The sequence below is a fragment of the Erythrolamprus reginae genome, chromosome 3 (assembly GCF_031021105.1).
Source record: "Erythrolamprus reginae isolate rEryReg1 chromosome 3, rEryReg1.hap1, whole genome shotgun sequence".
Lineage (NCBI taxonomy): Eukaryota > Metazoa > Chordata > Lepidosauria > Squamata > Dipsadidae > Erythrolamprus > Erythrolamprus reginae.
Window position 1 is genome coordinate 81,502,022 of NC_091952.1, and position 20,104 is coordinate 81,522,125.

The 20,104-nt window shown below is 41.6% G+C and overlaps 1 protein-coding gene across 3 annotated transcripts in view; it reads right to left on the bottom strand.

Moving 5' to 3' along the window:
- Positions 1-980: 980 nt before the first annotated feature.
- Positions 981-20,104, bottom strand: part of MYSM1 (Myb like, SWIRM and MPN domains 1) — a 31,060-nt gene continuing 11,936 nt past the window's right edge. For all 3 annotated transcript variants that reach the window (XM_070746007.1, XM_070746006.1, XM_070746008.1), the window contains 11 exons: positions 18,245-18,348; positions 11,396-11,473; positions 10,157-10,245; positions 9,798-9,852; positions 9,670-9,720; positions 8,551-8,625; positions 7,697-7,885; positions 7,370-7,502; positions 5,460-5,565; positions 5,287-5,344; positions 981-3,273 (listed from right to left, as the gene is read on the bottom strand). In XM_070746007.1, the coding sequence (XP_070602108.1) occupies positions 3,109-3,273; positions 5,287-5,344; positions 5,460-5,565; positions 7,370-7,502; positions 7,697-7,885; positions 8,551-8,625; positions 9,670-9,720; positions 9,798-9,852; positions 10,157-10,245; positions 11,396-11,473; positions 18,245-18,348 (1,103 nt within the window). In that variant the 3' untranslated portion in view covers positions 981-3,108. The remainder of the gene's footprint in view (positions 3,274-5,286; positions 5,345-5,459; positions 5,566-7,369; positions 7,503-7,696; positions 7,886-8,550; positions 8,626-9,669; positions 9,721-9,797; positions 9,853-10,156; positions 10,246-11,395; positions 11,474-18,244; positions 18,349-20,104) is intronic.

Sequence of the window (20,104 nt, forward strand, 5' to 3'; positions counted from 1 at the left end):
CTCTCTTTGCAGAAAGCACTTTGCCCGACTCCATTTACCTCATAAATATGTACTCTGCTTGTCTTTTTGTACAGTACATTTGAAAGGAAAATGATGGCCGTTTTGGCAAATGAAGATTAGCGGAGAAGACTAACTGACATTTCACCTGCATATCCCAACTCTCCTGTTTTTGATGTTGTTTTAAATAAAAGGCAGCAGCAGTCCAACGATTCAAGCTCTAAGCTTTTTTCCCCTCAGAATGAGTTGTGGGAATAGTGAAATCCCAATCCCATTATTCAAATTTCTATGATGTGGAAAAGTGAGATTTCTGGAGCAGGTTCCTCCCAGCTATATGGTTTTATAAAACACTGTTTTTGTTTAGTTAAATTCTGAGTAATTAGAAGAGTGCAGTACTATTCTCTAGGCCCCACGGGAGTTTATTAGGCATCCGTTGTTGCATAGCGCCCTCTAGTGGCTCTGTCCCAAGTTTGAAGCACAATCAATTACGGGCCTTTATGAGCAATAGCTATTCTTCGGCAGCAAGTTATAGAGTCTCCATAGAAAGTCATTATAAATAAGTTGTTTCTAATTACAGCACACAATTACTCAGGCACCCATTTTTAATGGCCGGAGTGATAAGTCCTTTATGGAATATTTATACATGATGAATAGTCAACAGGTTTTCTTTTTTAAAAATCCCAATTTTGCAGCAGGTGCAGCTAGAAACCTACAATGTGCTTTTTAAGAATATGTTTGCAATTGACAGCATAAGCTAGGTCTGATGGAACTGCTCTGCCCCTCAGCTCTGAAATGCAATCCTACGAGTCAACCACAAAGAAACCTACCATGTACAGTATTACGTTTCTTTTATATGAAAAGTTCCTTTTAGCCTAATTTGAAACAAGGAAATCTTGTCATTAAGGAGATACAACATTACCAGGAAAAGCCTCTTCTATTAATTCCTTTCACTTCCAAATAAAAATGGACACACAATGGGCAAATATACTTGTACCACGATTTTACATGAAAGTAAAATAGTTCAGCCATTTTTTCTGTACAAAGGCACACTATTTACAACATTCGTTACACACAATAAAAATGTAAACATTTTTAAATAAAATGATATTGCAATGACTTGCAAATTCCATATATATTTTAGGAGGTTTTTCTTTCCTTCTAGAAATCAGTGGTTTCAGTGCCATGCTAGGATCTCAGTAGGACATACAAGTCATAATATCACATGCAATTTGACATATAAGCCTGGGAAATGGAACAAATGTAAGGACTAGACTTCATATCAAAGCAACTCTATACGGCACGGTATGATATAGGAGCCATACATACAATCAACTAAATCAAATACGTGCTGACTTTCAGTGAGAAAGAGCTATAAATTCACAATTCAGCAGTACTTGCACAATTTGCACACCACCACAATCACAATTGAAGGAACGTGGCTTCACAATGGAACAAGAAAGGCTGGGATGAAGATACAGCACATTAGCCTAGAGATGATGTTATCCAAATTAAAAAGAAATAGATCTGTAAAGTAATTTTTCAGATTACTTTCTACTATGCCTTTAGACAAAGTCTTTCTCCCTTGTATTACTGTATATATGCATTTAATGTTGTGGGTCCAAAGTTTAGAACTTGAATAAGAATTGGGGGTGTTGTTTTTTGGTTTCTTTTCTCAGATCCATACCATTAAGAATATCTTATTCTATACAAGTGATGGTGAACCTTTTTTCCCTCGTGTGTGCATACTATCATGCATGCGTGATTGTCCACACCCATAATTCAATGCTTGAGATGGGCGAAAAGAACTTCCCTCACCCCCTCCGGAGGCCGGAAATGGCCTGTTTTCCAACTTCTGGTGGGCCCAATAGGCTGTGTTTCATCCTCCTCAGACTCCAAAATCTTCCCTGGTGCTGGGGAAGGGTAAGAACCTCTCTCATCCTTCCAGAGGCTCTCTGGAAGCCAAAAACACCCTCCAAAAGCTTCTGGGTGAGCCAAAAATCATCTGGCCAGCACACAATGCACGTTGGAGCTGAGGTAGGACAACAGCTCATGTGCCATCAGATACGGCTCCGAGTGCCACCTGTGGCACCCGTGCCATAGGTTCGCCATCACTGCTATAGACATACTAAATTCCACAAATCTGTTTCTGTTCAGTTCAATTCAGTTATACACAATGTAGTACAAAGATGAACCCAACCTTAATTTCCGCTTCAAATACTATCGGCATGAATCAACAACCAAGAAATGAAAGGCTGAGATTATCCATAATTCTGATACGTTTTTAAACTGATTGCTGCCTTTTCAGAAGGATATGGTAAAGCGTATTTTATAAAATATGCAAGGGTGGGCTACTGCCGGGGGGGAACGCAGTGGGGCAGTGAAAATGGAGCTCCACCCCAGAGCATCCAATTTGCATTGAAAGATGTTGAAAGAAAATGCAGGGCGTCCTCCATAAGCCACGCTCACAGTGTGGTAGTAAAAAGTTTGGTAGCCCTTCACTGAAAATATGGCATAGCGTGCTGTCTGCAGAGATTTTCAGTCATCCAGATCATGGTTGCCTCAAAGGTTCTTGTTCAAGAAGTCTTGAAGACTTTCCAGTTTTTCTTTGAAGATGTTTCACTTCTCATTCAAGAAGCTTGTTTGATGAGAAGTAAAACGTCTTGAAAAAAACCCACAAAAAAGTCCAGTTGCCTCTTGAAAAAGAACCTTTGGGATATGGTATAGCTTATTTTATAAAATAGAAGAAATGCACTTGACAGCCTCTAGGGAATATACATTAAACATAACATGGTGGATTTTCCTAAACAGAATAGCAATATAATTATTTCACCATTGAGCTAATAGCGCCTGGTCCATGTAAAACATTATCACTTCAATTTTTTAGAGCGATGGACAGCTTCTACCTAAGTAGTGGGCTGGTAAATGGTTCATTTTCCTGCTGTATAACTGTAATTTTAGAAGATTAGAAGTTATGCCAGAGGTCAGATAGTTCACCATGATTGCTTCGTACTGCCTTTCATTAACAGTAATTTTCTTCAACCACACTGGATTCAGTTACTCTCAACGATGGCCACTTCATTATAAAGTGGTCAATTTTTCTTTCCAGTGTTATCATGTTGGCAGGTCATTTGGACACATGCTATTTTCCTCAGCAGTATCGGTCCATTCTTCATTCTGGTAGGCTGAAAGGAACAGGTTTTCTAACTGTGTCAGGAATTCTTCCGCAATGAAGCTATTGGCTACATTGTCCAGAGTCTTCCTCATGCACTCCAAAAGCTAGTTTTAAAATAGGAGAATAAAGACAAAAAATAATGTCAGAGTAGCTGAAATAACATTTAGGAGTTATGGGGGTAACAGGGTGAGCAAATATGCATTTACTATGATTATTTAACCAAACAAAGGCCTTATGTCTAAATTTATTTACTTGTACTCACAAATGTATACCACAGATTCAATAAATTGTTTTTGTGAACATTCTTCATGACAAATAGCCAGCTTGTTAATGTATTTTGTACTTCAAATACTTCTGCTAGAGGTATGTCAAACATTACCCAATGCAAACGTTCTATATATAGAAAGCCATATCAATAGCTTCGCAAACATGTCTCCAAGAAATGTGTTCTATGCTTCTCTGCCTCTTTTTCATTGAACTGAGGTAAATTTTGTGAGACTTGTTAAAATGAGAGTTGCAACACTAATGCTTCTTATTACATCATTTATTTAAAGCTCTACATGGCACTGGACCAGAGTATCTCTGGAACTGCCTGCTACCGCACGAATCCCAGCGGCCGATAAGGTCCCACAGAGTTGGCCTTCTCCGGGTCCCGTCGACAAAACAATGTCGTTTGGCGGGCCCCAGGGGAAGAGCCTTCTCTGTGGCGGCCCCAGCCCTCTGGAATCAACTCCCCCCGGAGATCAGAACTGCTCCCACCCTCGTCTTTCGTAAATTACTCAAGACCCACCTATATCGCCAGGCATGGGGGAACTGAGACACCTCCTTAGGCTTTTATATTTTATAATTGGTATGTATGTGCTGTTTGGTTTTAAATGAGGGGTTTTATATGGGTTTCTTTTTAATATTAGATTTGTTCTTTGACATTGTTTTTACTATTGTTGTGAGCCGCTCCGAGTCTTCGGAGAGGGGCGGCATACAAATCTAATTAATAATAATAATAATAATAATAATAATAATAATAATAATATCAAAATTTCCATAAGGATTTCACTATGCAGCATGTTATAGTCTACATGGAGTTTGAATTTACAGCCGGTGGGGGGCGTGTTGGTTGGTGATTGGAGGCTTTTGAAATAGTGATTGATGTTTAGAAATGTTGCTAAGCCTATTTTGATTAGCCCAGTCTACTGTATAGTGTGAATCAGACTCTTGAATGAATGATAAGAGTATATTTAGTTCCATTGATTCAAATAAAGGAACCATTAAAAATTTATGGAATTAGATATAATCTACCTCTTGCTCCTCACTTTTCAACTGTTTCACAGAGGAAGCTTTGTGTGCCAAGTGAAATATCTGTTTAAAAAACAGGATCTCCCTAAACCTGAAGAACCTCAAGTAGAAGTATGTCAAATTCATGTAATCAACAGATCATTGTAAACAACATCATGTAGACTACAACTGATGGGAAAAGGCAATAGTGAAAAGACTCAGTGTGCAGACATTCATTTCTACAATGTTGGGGTAGAATTCTGACCATTTTAAGATATTTAAGGTTTATACATCTTGATGAAAATCAAGAAAGCCAGATCCTAGATTTCTAAAGACAAGTTTACTTTACCAAGAGAATTTTATTTTTCAAAACTTTCATTTATTTCAGTATTTTATCAAAGGAAGTTGTTTGGAAGCCTCAGCAAAGAATTGGTAAATATATGTAAATACATAACCACCAATTCACAGATTTTTAGCATGATTTCTCTAATATTGTATGTATTTTATATACTGGAGGTTTTTTTTTCTTTTTAGACTTTTTAATGTTAAATTGTTATTTTAGATTTTAATTATTAGATTTGTTACCATGTATTGTTTTTATCACTGTTGTCAGCCGCCCCGAGTCTGCGGAGAGGGGCGGCATACAAATCTAATAAATAAATTTAACAGGTTGGATCCAGATTTAGATACACTTAACACAAACGACTGGAAACTAATGCCATGAGCTGTCACATTTAGAACAAGTCTATTGAAATCAGAATCCAACTCAAGATTTCTATAGTAACTAGGCACAATTATGCTGCCTGAAATTTCAGGTGAGAAACAAAGAATTTTATAATGATTACCTTCTGCAAACACGTTAGATCTGAATCTCTATGGAAGATTTTATCCATGGGCACACAACTATTGAATGAAACATGGCAAGACAATGTCAGTGGATACATAAAAGTGATTTTTATTGAAAAACATACTAATTTGGACTAACTTGAAAGATTCCAAAATGCAAGCAGCTACACACCTATGAGACAGTCTGTATTTTTCAATTATCCACTGTGTTTTTCCTAAAACTATCTCCCACTGAGGCTCTTCCAACATTTGTTGCACTTCAAACTTGTATGGCAGGCCTGTAAGCCATTAAAACATATATCACATTATTCATAATAATATACAAAAATGCTGCTTTCTTTGATTTAAACTTTATTGTTTACTTTTCTTTATTTGTTCTGATAAAAAAAATGCACAACACTAGTTTATAACATCAAGACCTTGATCTAATTATCTTAATTACAGACCAAATTAGCTTAAGTTCTAAAATCAGGTTCAAATCTGTGTCGAATTGCTCATTTAATTGCTTGTCCATAGTATAATTGAGCAGAAAATGCATGCCTTGTTAATTTCAAAAATGAGATGTATTATACAAACTATAAAGCCATTTGATTATAACTGGAAACATTCGACATCTTGGATGCTCAAACCTTTAATTATTGAAATTGATATTAATTTCTTTTCCTCCCCTCTTTCTATCACAGATAATCCTATACTACAATTTATACAAACTTCAATTGTCTTCATGCTTTGGATATCAATTTGCAAAGGATTATTGATAATATCAAGAGATTAAACACTAGATACAGATTTTAAAAATCCACAGGCAAGTTCTCTTATTGCTTAGCTTTTCCAATTTAACCAGGCTGCTCTGCTGATAATATTTTTAAGAACCGGGTTTAACTAAATTACTCAAGCCCCCAAATCTACTTTCTACCATTTTCCTGTACACAGGCATTTCAGATACTTAGACAACCATATGTTCATTTATCTAGATTCTAGACCATTAAAGACAAAAAGATAATTTATATACTGCACTAGTTACTGAATGTAGTCAAGCAGATGCTAGCAACCATCTGACATTTTGTGAACTTCAGATTGAATCTGAGTTTTATCATTCTAGTACAAACAAGAAACGAAACAACTGAACTCTTCAGGTGCCAGGCACAAGGGTAATTACGCAGATGCCCCCCTTTGTTAAGTATGCTTTTAACAAAAGACCCAAATCGAACAATATACTATAATTTTGCACATTTTTGTCTCCAGGAAGTATTATAGGATTTTTTTTCAATTGTTAGTTTTGGTCTTATTTTTAAAATACATTGCTCAAAAAAATAAAGGGAACACTTAAACAACACAATATAACTCCAAGTAAATCAAACTTCTGTGAAATCAAACTGTCCACTTAGGAAGCAACACTGATTGACAATCAATTTCACATGCTGTTGTGCACATTCAACTTTGTACAGAGCAAAGTATTCAATGAGAATATTTCATTCATTCATGGATGTGTTATTTGAGTGTTCCCTTATTTTTTTTGAGCAGCATATTTTTTTATTTGAGAAGTGCTCCCTTTTTTTTTTGAGCAGTATATTTTTTAAAATGTGTAATTTCAATTTGGGGTGTATAGATGTTATGACCATTGATATGCCTATAAATGCTGCATTGTCAATCACAAGGCTGAACAACTGGGTGTAGTATATTTGCAACACGATCCAGATTTTAGTTAGATACTCTTAAAACTGATATCTATTTCCAATTTTCATGGGCATTTTTGAGGTGTTGGAGAGCTGGTCTACAATAAAGGCTGGTATTTAGATAGGGGAATCCTTACTTACTTTCACCCCCAAAGCTTGCTTCACTATCAATGCAAATGCAGGTCACAGATTCCTGTAACACTAGCCCCTCGGTGCTTAGATTCAAATTCATTAATTAACGTTCCGTTTGTAAAAACTAGCATATATTTTTCTTCCCCACCCCCAAGGTTTCTAATTAAGCACAGCTTAATTATAGTGGCTCTTTCTCTTATCTCTCCAAAGCCTGCTTTTAAAACACATTGAAATAGAACCCATAACAGAGAGGATTATTTTAAAAACCACTTACGGTAGGATCCATCCGAACTAGTCTCATCGCTAATCACAAGACAAGTGATCTGAGAATATGGAAGAGGATTATTTCGATTGTAAGGACTTATAATCATTCCAACAAACATTGAGCCACCTCTGGAAAAATAGCTCTGGAGAAAAATAAGAATGCAATGAACAAAAATATATACTTTTCCTACTCTGCATATAATCAATCAGGATGCAAATGTATCGATAACAGTGGCATATCGCGGTTTTATTATTCAAAGTTGTATATGGCTAATAAATAAGCAACATTATTTCTAACAGTTATTAAGTTTTATCTCTTTCATTCAACAGGGATTACCTGGTATTTTGCCTGGGTATCAATATCACGTAGGGAAGGATTAGGGTCAAAGGCAGGATGAGAATGGTACCATCCAATGATACTATAACCTCTAGCAGCAAGTATCTCTGATGCTTGAGTTTGAGATACTGGATCCATTTCACACTGCAAGCCTGTACTAAGGCTATTGCAGGGTTCTGCTGCACAGACCTGTAAGTTAACAAATGTGGAGGATTTAATAGGGATGCTACAGATGAATGGGTTTTTTAAAATTCTGAATAACATCTTCTATTTTAAAATGGGCATCTGAGTTCCAAATATACAGCGATCAAGCTCTTAAGATGATGCTACTAAATGGATACTTTAATATACTCTGGTTCAATTTAGTCCACTGTAACTCATTTCTCGTCAGTGTATGAGAGTGTATGAATTGGAATAGATATGGTAACAAGTCAGCCAATGGGAACTATTTGGTGATCCAGATGGCTTGGAGCTTGGGTGTAGCTTAGCTTGACTTATTTGTATATAATAGTTGCTTTGTCCTTGCAATATAGCTTCTGTGATTATGCTGATTTTGTGCTTCTAGATTCTAAGTTCTAGTTGCGGTTTCTGCTACATGGGTATTGTATACGTGCATCATGATTTATATCATTGTATGTAAAGCAGTTCCTTATATAAATGAATCCTGCTGAATTCTTTACATGTGTGCTGGTTGTATTGCTATAAATTCTAACAAAGTTGTATTCCAAATTATTTCCCGAAGTAATAACAGAACTGTTTCCCTGTTTCTCTATTTCCCTAGAGGAAATATAGGAAAGCATCCCCATAGAATTGGTAAAAGCCCTTTTAAAATTAAAAATAAATATGGTACTTACTTCAACTATTCCATCAGCTTCAGAATATCTTCCACCTAGCAAACCAATCACTTCTGCCATTGAAACATGAGCATGCTAAAAATACAGGAAAATAATAATACTCATTCAACAGTCATTCGTAAAGTGTTGGCAGTCTTTGCCCATTCTCATTCTCTCCTCATCATGTTTAGAAAAGAAAAAATCAGGTAGTATTATAAAGATTGGGACACTTTATCCCAATTACCATGTTTCCCTGAAAATAAGACCCCATCTTATCGTTTTTTGAACCTGAAATAAGCGCTTGGCCTTACTGCCATGCACTCAAAAACCCAACAGGGCTTATTATAGGGGGTGTCTTATTTTGGGGAAAACGGTATTTTCATAAGTATTGTACTTAGAGACACTGGAAACCTATGTGATAGAAACATAGAAACATAGAAGTCTGATGGCAGAAAAAGACCTCGTGGTCCATCTAGTCTGACCTTATACTATTTTCTGTATTTTATCTTAGGATGGATATATGTTTATCCCAGGCATGTTTAAATTCAGTTACTGTGGATTTATCTATCACGTATGCTGGAAGTTTGTTCCAAGGATAAAGCTCTATGAAAGTTGCAGTCTCTTGAATTGTTACAAATGGAAAAATTGTAAATGAGAAGTTTCTGTCTTGACCAAACTCCTCAGAGAGGGAAAAGTATACTGATATGTTTTATTTACTGTCCCTAGTTGATAAACAAGTAAACCAAGCAGGAAAATATGTTAGAAGATGAAGCTTATATGAGACGTGTCATATGTAAGATGTCATATAAAGCACATATTTGAGACAAACTTATTTGCAGGCATAATTATGATACTCTCTCAGAGACATCAAAACATCATTATTTTTTAATATAACTGCCAATAAAAACAAAAATAGGCTTATTTCCACTCTAAATCCGTATTAAGAACCTTAAACATGTACTAAAATGTATGCATTTAACCAGGATAGCAGAATCCATTTTAGTTACATCAAGTATTAGTTAATTAATATAAATTTATAATGCACCAAAAAGATTGCTATTTTATTTAATCGTGACTTAAACTTTTCTTTTAACTAATTTAAAGCGATTTTGAGAGGTATTTCAATAGAACAAGCCTTACCAAATCCATAATCAGAAGTGCTTCTGCAGATACTGCCACTTTGAATGGCTCCTGAAAAGATAAAAACCTATAAGAAAAGTTTGCTTAAGGAAACTAAAACTTGTTCATCTTTCCTAAATCATACTTACTGGTTTTTCTTCTGTGTAGGAACAGCAAGGGATCAGCTGAAAGGGATCAAATGAACTATGGAGTGAAAAAAGAAATGCCTTAAATTGTAAAATTTAAAGAAAATATTTAATGCTGCATAATTTCTTTATTTTTTAGTTTCAATTCCAATATCCCAAGTGTTCATGAATGGTTCAAATAAGCACTTTGATATATAAGGGGAAAAATTCCATGGGCATATTTCAATTTTTTTACTGCAGCGTGGGTGGCATGAATTTAACTCAAATACTAATCTTAAATTCTTCTGACAGAAAACTTTCAAACCTAAAATATCATCCATCAATTTTTTCCAAAAGAGATTTTACAAAGTTAAAAAAAAAACCTTTTGGTGTGTCTTTGTCCTTTAAATGCTTTTGATAGTTTATATTTTTGATCTTCTCTCCTCTTTTCTAGCTCCTCAGCAGAGAGATGCTAAAAACAAAATATATGGATTATGTTTTGCCACCTAATACCGAGTGTTAAACATACTTACGCTCAAAGAAATGAGTCAGCTGGAGAATGCTTAATTCAGTTGTCCCACTAGCCAATGCTAACAGCTGCTACCACAATTAAACTAGCATTATGCCAAATGCACTTATATAAGTGTCAGGAACACTCATATCCCCTCTATAGAAGTCAAAACAATTTCTCTCAGTAAAAAGAATGAACCTTCTGCAGTTTTCCATTGGTAGATTGTGTTAGGACAATTTTTAAATTTATAATATACTGTTCTGCCAAGTATGTCTGCTTTAGTTTTAGTTCGTCCTTATTTATGGTCAACTCAAGATGGCATATGTAACTAAGGTTCCCATTTCCTATTTTCCGCACAGCAACAAACCTGTGAGATAGCTTGGACTAAAAGAAAGTGACCAGTGCAAAGACATCTAGGTGGCTTTCGCGGCTATGGGAGGGCCAGAACTCCAAAACACCTGTTCTATAGCCCAGCACGTAACTCACAATACCAAACTGGGTCTCAATGGCACTTTGATCCATAGGCTATCTAAGCCTTGGAAAGTCATAATCAACAAGATCAAAGCACACACTAGCTCAGTAATAGGGCATTCAAAAGAAGCTTACAGATATAATAATATGGCCACAACTCTGAATTTCTTATGAGGTATACAATCTCAAAACACAAAAATCCCATACTTGATTTTAATAGTTAAATGTCATGTTCAATGTTTTAATGGTCAAATGAAAAATATTCCCTTTTCTGAGCTCTAACTTTTAAGGGCTACAGATCTGTGGCCCCTGTGCATTATTCTAAACCACCCAACCTGGAGAAAACCCAGAAAAATTGGAGGAAAAAGGTCCCGTCCCCCCAAACTCCTTTGGAAACCCCCCCCCCCCCCCCGTTTTTCCTTTTCTGTTTTTCCCCCAACTCTACCTTCACACAACCCCCAAAGTTGGAGTGATATTCTAACAATCAAGAGGGGCATTCAACATCCTTTCCATCAACCTCCGGACATGGAAAGACCCACCTGGAGGCATGGCTACAAGTGGTTGAAATGTGTTCCACGAAAAGGTATCCTCCTAGCTCTATATGTACTCAAGCAAGTTTATGAGTCTAAAATGTTATTACCTCAAACGTCTGTCCTTCCAAATCTCTGGCGTCGCACCAGTTTCCCCATGGGTCTCTCACTCGTCGCCTCCTCGTACGCTGCACCAAACAGAAATGCACTCACACGTCTATTCAAGTATACCAAGGGCAGCAAGCTCTCTTCATAATTTATGAAGGACTGTCACAAAAATATTGCAATGTACAGTGATGCAGATTGCCACTCTCCTTACCAGCTGATGAATATAGATGACACATGAACTTTAGCTGATCCAATCTGACCCATTTCTCTACTTTCCAGCCTCGTTTCCTAATTCCGCATGCAACCATGCAATGCAGAAAAAAAACTACAGAAAACTCCTACAGAAACTGTAGATGAAGGGACTGGGGGGGAAAAAAAACAGAATCCATGCTGGGCCTCTTTTCCAACTCTACCTATTCTTTCCAATCTACCATTGGGGGGAAAGTATTTATTTATTTATTTTATTTATTAGATTTGTATGCCGCCCCTCTCCGAAGACTCGGGGCGGCTAACAACAATAAAAAAGACAATGTAAACAAATCTAATATTAAAAATAATCTAAAAAACCCCAATTTAAAGAACCAATCATACATACAAGCATACCATGTATACATTCTATAAGCCTAGGGGGAAGGGAAAATTTCAATTCCCCCATGCCTGGCGACAGAGGTGGGTTTTAAGGAGCTTGCGAAAGGCAAGGAGGGTGGGGGCAACTCTGATATCTGGGGGGAGCTGGTTCCAGAGGGTCGGGGCCGCCACAGAGAAGGCTCTTCTCCTGGGTCCCGCCAAATGACATTGTTTAGTCGACGGGACCCGGAGAAGGCCAACTCTGTGGGACCTAACCGGTCGCTGGGATTCGTGCGGCAGAAGGCGGTCCCGGAGATAGTATGCAAATAGACTCAAGAATCAAACTAGTCAATTCTTAAGATTTGTACCAAATGAGATGGTGTTAAAAAGAGAAGCCAAGAAAAGAAAAAAACAGCTTTGAAAATGGGCTGGATTCTCTGAAGGAGAAGTAATTAAGAAAATCTTGGACCGTGCAGAGAGGAATAGATTTACAATGAAAACTAAAGACAGGAAGATAATAATAATAATTTAATAATAATTTATTAGATTTGTATGCCGCCCCTCTCTGAATATTATGATGATACAGAATATTATAATGTATGGGTGAAATTTTATTACTGGATAGAAAATGAATATGTGTAAAAATTAAGTTAGAATGATTAATAAGGAAGAAAATGGAGAATAAAAGTTGGTAGACCCAGGTGACAAAATTAGATTTTTGAGGAGGCACCATTAGGTTAGCAGTGCTTGTTTTTTCATATTCTGGGGTTGTTTTTTATGAATTTTTTAGCTTAAAATTGTAATTGGATTGGTGGGTATTGGATTTGTTATTATGTATTGTTTTTACCTTGTTGTGAGCCACCCCGAGTTTGCGGAGAGGGACGGCATATAAATCCAATAAATCTAATCTAATCTAATCTATATACCTAGAATAAACTGCTATATGTCCAGATATGATCTACGAGGGTCACCCAGAAGGTAATGCACAATTTTTTTTCTCAGCCTACAGTAATGGTACGAATGCAAAACTTTAGATATACAGTGAACCCTCGAGTTTCGCGTCCTCAAGGATCGCGAAAGGGCTATTTCGCTAGTTTTCAACCCGGAAGTAAACTCCACCATCTGCGCATGCGTGCCCTTCCACGCATGCGTAGATGGTGGAGTTTCCCCGCCGGGCAGAGGCTTCCCTGGGTCTTCCCCCTCTTTCTCTATGTTGCTTCTTCCTCTTTCACACTCTCTTCCTCCCTCTCTCATCTCTTTCTTTCCTTCTCTCTCTTTCTCTATCTCTCCCCCTCTTGCTCTCGAGCGGCCGCCTAGCAGCTGATCTGCTCGGCAGCGCAGCAGCAGCGAGGAGCCGAAGATCTTCGGCTCCTCGCTGGTGCTGCGCTGCCGAGCAGATCAGCTGCTAGGCGGACGAAGGAACCTTCCCTGGGTCTTCCCCGCCCGGATCTTCGGCTCCTCGCTGCAGCCGCGCGCCCCTCGCCTTCGCCTCACCTGGCGGGCGAAGGAGGGCGCAGCTCCGGCTGCTCGCCTCGGAGCCGGTCTGCCTCACTGCCTCCAGTCCGCGGCAATTCCCCTCAGCACGCTGCCGGATCCAGCGGGGGAGGGGGGGAAGCAAAGGCGCTGCGATGGGCAAGGGCTACCAGTGAGCCTTCTCCGTCCCTTTCCTGCTGCACCGGTCTGGGGCCAAGTGGGCGGGGGGCGGCCGGGACCTCGCCTGTCTCCGCCGCCCGCATCGCCCCCTCCGGCGGGCCGGCCTCCCCCGCCCGCCTCTGCTGCAGCCGCCACCGCCTCCCCGACTGGCACAAAAGGGCCCCCGCCCGCCCCGCCCCGAAGCTTACCTTGCGGCGGGATTCCCTCCCCCCGCAGCCAAAACTAAAAGCCTGTCTCTTTTTTTTCTTGCGGCGAGCCCAAGCCATTTCTCTCTCGACCGCAGCCGAGCTTCCCTCGGCCCCCTTTGGCCCCGTCGCCTCCTCCCCGCCTGCCTTTCCTCGCCAAGCGCACGAAAAAAAAGAGAGAAGGCTTCTACCAGAAGCGGGTGATGGCGGAGGAGCTCCGAAAGCTGGCTAGCGGCTTTTCCCCCGCAAGAGATCCTTCATGCCCCTGCCCGCCGTCCCCGGCTTCTGGTAGAAGCCTTCTCTCTTTTTTTTCGTGCGCTTGCAGCAGAGCCGGGCGGGGGAGGCCGGCCCGCCGGAGGGGCGATGCGGGCGGCGGAGACAGGCAAGGTCCCGGCCGCCCCCCGCCCACTTGGCCCCAGACCGGTGCAGCAGGAAAGGGACGGAGAAGGCTCCGTCAGGTGAGGCGAAGGCGAGGGGCGCGCGGCTGCAGCGAGGGAAAGTGAAATGCCGGCGGCTCTAGCAGCTGCTACGAGCGGCATTTCACCTTCCCTCCCAGGCAAAAAGATGCCGGCATTCTGGGCTGATGGGGTCGGACTTCCCAGGCGGAAGGCGTGCCCCGGCATCTTTTTGCCTGGGAGGGAAAGTGAAATGCCGGCGGCTCTAGCAGCTGCTACGAGCGGCATTTCACTTTCCCTCCCAGGCAAAAAGATGCGGGGAGAGGGGCACGCCTTCCGCCTGGGAAGTCCGACCCCATCAGCCCAGAATGCCGGCATCTTTTTGCCTGGGAGGGAAGGTGAAATGCCGCTCGTAGCAGCTGCTAGAGCCGCCGGCATTTCACTTTCCCTCCCAGGCAAAAAGATGCCGGCATTCTGGGATGATGGGGCCGGACTTCCCAGGCGGAAGGCGTGCCCCGGCATCTTTTTGCCTGGGAGGGAAAGTGAAATGCCGGCGGCTCTAGCAGCTGCTACGAGCGGCATTTCACTTTCCCTCCCAGGCAAAAAGATGCGGGGAGAGGGGCACGCCTTCCGCCTGGGAAGTCCGACCCCATCAGCCCAGAATGCCGGCATCTTTTTGCCTGGGAGGGAAGGTGAAATGCCGCTCGTAGCAGCTGCTAGAGCCGCCGGCATTTCACTTTCCCTCCCAGGCAAAAAGATGCCGGCATTCTGGGATGATGGGGCCGGACTTCCCAGGCGGAAGGCGTGCCCCGGCATCTTTTTGCCTGGGAGGGAAAGTGAAATGCCGGCGGCTCTAGCAGCTGCTACGAGCGGCATTTCACTTTCCCTCCCAGGCAAAAAGATGCGGGGAGAGGGGCACGCCTTCCGCCTGGGAAGTCCGACCCCATCAGCCCAGAATGCCGGCATCTTTTTGCCTGGGAGGGAAGGTGAAATGCCGCTCGTAGCAGCTGCTAGAGCCGCCGGCATTTCACTTTCCCTCCCAGGCAAAAAGATGCCGGCATTCTGGGATGATGGGGCCGGACTTCCCAGGCGGAAGGCGTGCCCCGGCATCTTTTTGCCTGGGAGGGAAAGTGAAATGCCGGCGGCTCTAGCAGCTGCTACGAGCGGCATTTCACTTTCCCTCCCAGGCAAAAAGATGCGGGGAGAGGGGCACGCCTTCCGCCTGGGAAGTCCGACCCCATCAGCCCAGAATGCCGGCATCTTTTTGCCTGGGAGGGAAGGTGAAATGCCGCTCGTAGCGTGGGCGGGCGCGCGCGCGCGGGGACCCCAGCTTCGCTTCCCAGCTGGGAAGCGGCCCCAGCAATGGCGTGGGCGGGCGGCGCGCGCGCGGGGAAACCCCAGGCGCGAGCAACGGGGTGGGCGGGCGAAGGGCGGTGGAAGTAAAAACACCATCTGCGCATGTGCAGATGGTGTTTTTACTTCCGCACCGCTACTTCGCCAAAAATCGATCATCGCTTGGGGTCCTGGAACAGAACCCTCGCGATGATCGAGGGTTCACTGTACATTATTGGAATTATCAGGACTGCATGTATAAATTTTACGTTTCTTCAGACAGATAGCGTAGCTGCAGCAATGTTTCAAAATGGTGTCTGTAAGTGATATACGTTACAAGCAGCGTATCGTCATTGAATTTCTCACAGTGGAGAAAGAAACTGCTGGGAACATTCACAAACGTTAGTGTAGTTTATGGAGAATCTGCAGTCACTAGAAGTATGGTTACTAGCTGGGCACAGAGGGTGAGGCCATTAGAAGACGGTTCGGCAGAGTTCCACAGTGCAGAAATGGCTTCGTAAGCAGAAGTTATCAAAGTTATCTTACTACAATCAGCTATGCCCAAAAAGACTATTCAAATCACTGTGCCCAATAAGGCCATTCATGTTACTATGCCCAGCAAGGCTACTCATTCACACAATACAGTTTTAATACAAGTGATTAGGCAGCATTAGAGTGGGTTAGGAAGCAGATTCTGGGCGTCCTCTGCTCCAGAAGTGTCATCTCGAACCTTTGGGGATGTGGGCTCATAACAGTCTATCTTTACACCCACCTTGGTATAAAGTGGTACCGGCAGGGCATACACGCCCTTGTGTCTTGCTGGAGGAAGGCCATAGAACGGGATGGAGATTACGTGGAAAAATAAGGACTGTAGCACCATTCTTTCTTGTGTGTAAGTTTCCTTGTGTTCAATAAATAATTGTTGAAGAAAAAAAATGTGGTGGATTACTTTCTGGGCGACCCTTGTAGAAAACAATGAGCTTAGAAGGTACACTGTTAATTTTAAAATGTATGGGAATATGTTATCGGCCTATTAAATATAAGATGAATTGTGATTATAATCACTCAGTGAAAGGTTAAGATGGAGAAAGAGGATGCAGAAAGGGAAGAGAGAAGGGATGGGGGAAAGTAGGAAGGGAGAGAAGGAGAAAGAAGGTAGGAGGAAGAGATGGAAATAGAGGGAGGGGAGTGCAAAGAAAAGAGGAAAAACAGACTGATAAACAGCAGTATAAAATAGGTGCAAAATAGAATGTTGATTTGTGATAGATTGGATAAAAAAGTATAATTATGTATGTTTTCATATGTTTTATGGTATATGCATAGATGTGTATATGGAAATTGTGGAGAAAAAATAAAAATAATTTATATTAAAAAAATAAAATGGGCTGGATTTAGCAGGAGACTGCAGAGAAAAAACAGTTGGGCAAAACTGCAGTCATGTGATGACAAACTGAGCTGCTTTTAAAAGTCTAGGGGGAAAAATCGGCAGCCTTTCCCTCATTTGTTTTACCTTGTACAGTGATACCTTGTCTTACAAACTTAATTGGTTCCGGGACAAGGTTCTTAAGGTGAAAATTTTGTAAGACGAAACAATGTTTCCCATAGGAATTAATGGAAAAGTGATTAATGTGTGCAAGCCCAAAATTCACCCCTTTTGCCAGCCGAAGCACCCGTTTTTGAAATGCTGGGATTCCCCTGAGGCTCCCCTCCATGGGAAACCCCACCTCTGGACTTCTGTGTTTTTGCGATGCTGCAGGGGAACCCCAGCAGCGGAATCCCTGCATCGCAAAAACGAGCACTTTGCTGGCAATGGAATTCTGGAGGTGGGGTTTCCCAGCGAAGGGAGCATCAGTGAAATCGCAGCATTGCAAAAACACCGAAGTCCTCGAAACCCCACCTCCGGACCTCTGTGTTTTTGCGATGCTGCGATTTCACTGAGGCTCCCCTCACTGGGAAACCCCACCTCCGGACTTCCATTGCCAGCGAAGTGCCCATTTTTGCGCTGCTGGATTCCCCTGCTGGGATTCCCCTGCAGCATCACAAAAACATGGAAGTCTGGAGTTGGGGTTTCCCATGGAGGGGAGCCTCTGAGGAATCCCAGCAGCGCAAAAACGGGTGCTTCTCTGGCAACAGAAGTCCGGAGGCAGGGCATCCCAGCGGCGGCGGTGGGTTTGTAAGGTGAAAATAGTTTGTAAGAAGAGGCAAAAAAATCTTAAACCCTGGGTTTGTATCTCGAAAAGTTTGTATGACGAGGCGTTTGTAAGACGAGGTATCACTGTATTTATATAACATCACTTTTTGCTCATAATCAACTGCATCGCTTAGCAATGGGAATTCTGACTACAATTATCATCATTAAGCGAGGACTAGCTGTATAGTGCATTAACTTAGTAGCTTCAGTTTTTGAGAACGGTAGTAATTTCCTTTTCCTCCAAATTTAAATACATTGACTTGAAAATGAATAACCACTACTATACACCTGCCCAATGATCTGGTTGAAAGCAATATATAATTTAACAAAAATCTCTGCAAAAATAGCAACATGAGTAGAACGCCAATATATAATTTATGAAGTCAAAGAAATGTCAGCACTGTGTCAAAAAATGTATTCAAGTTTGTGTTCCTACAAATATGATCCTCAAATAAATGCAGTAGGAAGAGAAAGAGGGAAAAAATAACCCAAAGGATCATAAACACATGAGCCTGTTTTCCATCTCACCATAGATTGCAGACGTTGCACAAGCTGGTATGCGTCAACAGCATCCTTGCCTTCCCTGGGCCGTACTTTGTCAACTGTCTGTGGTCGATTATACACAGCTTGCTCTGTAAAGGTGAAGAGATGTTGCCCTTCAGTCTACAATTAAGACAGAAGCTTAAAAAAAAACAAATTAGCCCCAGAGTCAAAACCAAACACCTGATCACAATATTAACTTCACACATTTTAATTCTATCGTTCAAGTTAAAATTTCCATATAATCACGAGGTTTATGTGACTAAATAGAGCCAATAAATAAATATTTTTTGGAGTAATAACACACCCCGGAGTATAAGATGCACCTTAGTTTTGGGGGAGGGAAAGAGGGGGGGGTCTGCATCTAGCAGGTATTCATCTGGCTAGCACCCTTAATCTGGTCAGCTTCAGCACATTATTTTATCCCCTGGTTAGGGCTGAAAAAAACTTTATTCAGAGGGAGTAACAATGAAAAAAAGCCTGCAAAGACTTATGGCTGGAAAAAACATTCTTCGGAGAGAGTAGCAATGAAAAAGACTGCAAGTTGGTAAGAGTTGGGAAAACTGTTAGCATCTGGATAGGGTTGGGGGGAAAAAAGATGCACCCAAATTTTCAGCCTCTTTTAGGGAGGAAAGAGGTGCATCTTATACTCTGAAAAATACAGATTATAACAATCAATCAATTTGCTCATTTACTGTACAGTGTTCCCTCGCTTTTCGCAGGGAATGCGTTCCGAGACCGCCCGCAAAAGTCGAATTTCCACGAAGTAGAGATGCGGAAGTAAATACACTATTTTTAGCTATGAACAGTATCACAAACCTTCCCTTAACACTTTAAACCTTTAAATTGCAAGTTTCCATTCCCTTAGCAACTATTTAGATTATTACTCACCATGTTTATTTATTAAAGTTTATTAAAAAAAATATTTATTAAAAGCAGATGAAAGTTTGGCGATGACATATGACAACATCGGGTGGGAAAAAACGTGGTATAAGGAAAAAAACCCGTGAAGTATTTTTTAATTAATATTTTTGAAAAACCGTGGTATAGACTTTTCGCGAAGTTCGAACCCGTGAAAATCAAGGGAACACTGTATATGCTCTTTAGAATAGCAAAGCCTTGTAAAGCATGCTGTTACATGTTACATAAACAATGCTACCTACATAGGAGCATACAAAAGGGGTGCCAAGATTTAGAGACCATGATGGCAAACTTATGGTACGCTTGCCGGAAGTGGCACGCAGAGCCATCTCCTGCTGCTCTTCCGGCTTCCGGTGCACCAGCCAGCTGGTCTTCACACATACAGGAGCACCAGAAACTGAAATAACTCACCTGGTGTGCATGCGCTCACTGGGAAGATGATCTTCCTGTTTCTAGTGTGCGCATGCACACTGGCCACTTGGCCTGGTATCTGGTGCGCATGCATGCAAAGAATAGCTCGTGTGCCAAAAGACGTGGAGACAGGATCCTGGCTGTCATTTCCTAAGGGAGCACAGCTGCCAGCCAGGACCGGCCACCTGAGCTGGCTTCTTGAGTGGCCTCAGCCCTCCAGCCCACAGCAATGTACATCTGCAGTCCAGAGTGCCTGGACGGCTCGGACAGCCAGAAGAGAAGCACAGCAGCGCTGCTTCTTTCAATGGTGGGCGAGGGCGGCTGTTCTGCAGAATACCACTGCAAGCAGAAGAGTGTGAATCACTCCGCAGTCCCAGAGAGCAGCAGGTGCATGGCTGGAAGGGAGTGTGATTTCTCCTCCAGCATCCTGGGCAAAAGCAAGGCATCCACCCCTTCCAGCCACTGAGAACAAGCAATCCTTTCGCACAGACTCCGCTCCTCTGCAAAATTGCTTGT